At 25.4% G+C, this 2,917-nt stretch overlaps 1 protein-coding gene across 1 annotated transcript; it reads right to left on the bottom strand.

The window, feature by feature from the left end:
* Positions 1-1,326: 1,326 nt before the first annotated feature.
* On the bottom strand, positions 1,327-1,983 carry EIN_289240 (hypothetical protein; the record flags this gene model as incomplete). The annotated part of the gene is made up of 1 exon (XM_004185970.1): positions 1,327-1,983. The coding sequence occupies one exon, from the start codon at positions 1,981-1,983 to the stop codon at positions 1,327-1,329; it is 657 nt and encodes a 218-aa protein (XP_004186018.1).
* Between the last annotated feature and the right edge of the window lie 934 nt (positions 1,984-2,917).

Genomic DNA, 2,917 nt, shown 5'->3' with positions numbered 1-2,917 from the left:
TAAATAAATGTAATATTTTGGGATTTCAGCACATATTTTTTTTAGAATAAAATAACTAAAATCATTAAAAAATTTATTATAATTTATACTATAACATGTTTTGAAAAATGATTGAAATGGTGGTTTATTGAAATGAAACACACTCGAAACTTGTATAGTTCAAAAGAGATACACAACGACAACTACGGCTTCGATACTTTGTGTCACGACGACCAATTCATGTTCATTCAATTCGGATTTGAACATAAGTAAAATGATAATTATGGTTTATATAAGTATTTAATAGGAACATTTCTAATTCTATATCCAATTTTTCAAAAATACGATTTTAGGCAGAGGTTTCCAAAATTATTGCCTAAAATGTGGTATTATAACGTACAAATTTATAAGAGAAAATGAACATTTTGGTTATTATATGGTGATGTGAGTAATTAGGATTGTGATTTTGGAAACCTTTGATTTTAGGTCCAAAAATGGTGAAAATATAATAATTAATAGTTTTGATATAAAAATATACAATTCCATTTTTATCTTTTGCAATGTCATTAATTACAATGAATAAAAAATATTATTAAACAACATATTTAACAATTAATAATGAAGTTTTTTATTTGACAATATCCAAGCAAAATATAAAAAATTACTCCAACTAAACTAATAATCAAGATTTAATAAATAGTTATTGTTTTATTGCAAATATGATCTTGAAAAAACAATGAAAATTCTTTTTTTGACAATGATAAAGGTTCAAAACGAGATCTTCAAAAGTGAGAACATCAAATTATCTCGTTCAATGCAAGGTCAAACAGTTTGTTTATAATTTAACAATCAAAACCACGACAGTGACAACTTAGACTTGAACTCATATGTTTATTATAAAAATAAAGCACAAAAACCAACAATGACAAAATGATTTAATTTAAATTACTTCGAAAATAGGGAATATTATGTTGATCCAGACAACAAAAAGACGAAACAGTAAAACCTACCAATAAATGGGCATTTTTTAGACAAAAACTGAAAATAAAGTTCTCTATCGAGCAGTTTTTATGATTTTATTAGCGAGCATTTATAAAAATGATCGTTCTTAAAAGAACAATAATGACTATACCCTCCCGTTCTCGAGATGTTTTACTGTATCTGTCAAAAGCAAACTAGCATACTGTATATACAGACAAACGTGACATTTGTTGTGAATCCAGCAACAAACTTATCAACTATAAATTATTATAAAATCAATTAATGAATTAAGTTTGACATGTTTTTATGAATTAAATAATCATAATGATATATATATATAATTAAAATAAAAGAAAATTAATTCAATTAAAGATGATGTTCAATATCTTCACGCAATTCGGGGTCTATATTAACACGCATAAACTCATGATTGGCATTTTCTGCAAATTGTTGAATAATAGCTTTTACCTGGGCATAGTTTCTACTCTTGTTGATATATTTGTCTCTTCCAAGTGAAGAGAAGAGTGTCACAAATTTCTGTGGGTGTTTTATAGGTTCGTACATAGCAGTAGTAAGTTCATTAGCTAAATATTGTAGTCCGACCTGTTGTTTATACAACTCCTCAAATCCTTGATAGTAAGTAGTAAAGGCATTAAAAAGTTCGGGATTTCCATAGACTTTTCTGATGGTTTTGATTACTTGTTTGGCATCAAAATAATTAAGTGTTCTTGCTTGGCCGTTATGAGTAATTTGATCTAGGGTAGTAACAACATCAGATATGAGTTGTCTGATGATATTAGCTTGGTTTCGTATCTTTAAAGATTGGTCGGTGTTAGCTTGCAAAAGATTAATTTTATTAAGTTTCGTATGAAACTCATCAAAGAACTTGTACAAGTTGTTGAAAGTAACACGGTCAGCACCGTTGATATTTCGGGAAAGGTCAATTTTTGTCTTGATTATGTTTCCCGCATTCACAAAGGTCGAAAAGAACAGAGCTACTAAGATAACTCGAGTAAATTGCATTATATAACATTTTTAGTCATTTTATTGTGTTTTTATAATGGTTACTAAATATAACTAACCAATTAACACACATTCAAAATCATTTAACAATTACATATTTTATTGTTATTTATAATTTATACAATAAAACATGAAATGTATGGAAAAACACTTCCAGAAAAATGAAATGTTTTATTTTTCAAAAATAATTAAAATTATCAAAAAGATATGATTTATTATAATTAATTAATTCAAAAAGTGTGCTGAAAATTTATAAATTTGTTTGTCGTGTTAAGGTGTTTTTTACATGAGTAATAAATAAGAATTATAAAAATTCGTTTCAATAAAAAACATTAATAAATTATTAGTATTACCTTAGTTGGTTTATTGTGTTGTTGCTTGGATTTTTTGTTAAACAAATCAATATTTATAACTTGCCTTTTTGAATTGTTTTTCAAAATATGGTTAATTTAATAATAATATTTAGAATATCAATTTTAAAAAGTCGTGTAATAGATTTAAAAAAATCATTTTTTTTCAATAAAACAACTTTTGAAAAACAGACAATGTTTTATGCTTGACTCAAAAATTATAAAATGCACATTAAATATATATTATATCGATAATAATATTTGTATTATTGGAGTTGAACAACAATTTATATGAATTGGTTTTCATTTTTTAATTGTGTTAAATTATCACAAAAAGTTGTTACATAATAATCATAAATGTTGTGATTTAACGCATAATATTAACAATGAAAAAATTTTTTAAATAACGACTTTAATTAACACATTCGCTGTATTTGCAGAATAGAATCTCTTGTGTCATTTAAAAAACGGTGGTGTTGTTTTTATACCAAAGGCGATCTTTCCAAAACAAATAATAAACCTGTAAAAGATTTGATTGATATTTAATAACACTGAGAAAATACTTGCACAACAAGTAGCATTAA

This window comes from Entamoeba invadens (genome assembly GCF_000330505.1).
Source record: "Entamoeba invadens IP1 unplaced genomic scaffold scaff_1105074726537, whole genome shotgun sequence".
Classification (NCBI taxonomy): domain Eukaryota; phylum Evosea; order Mastigamoebida; family Endamoebidae; genus Entamoeba; species Entamoeba invadens.
This window is presented reverse-complemented; position numbering and strand designations above follow the sequence as displayed.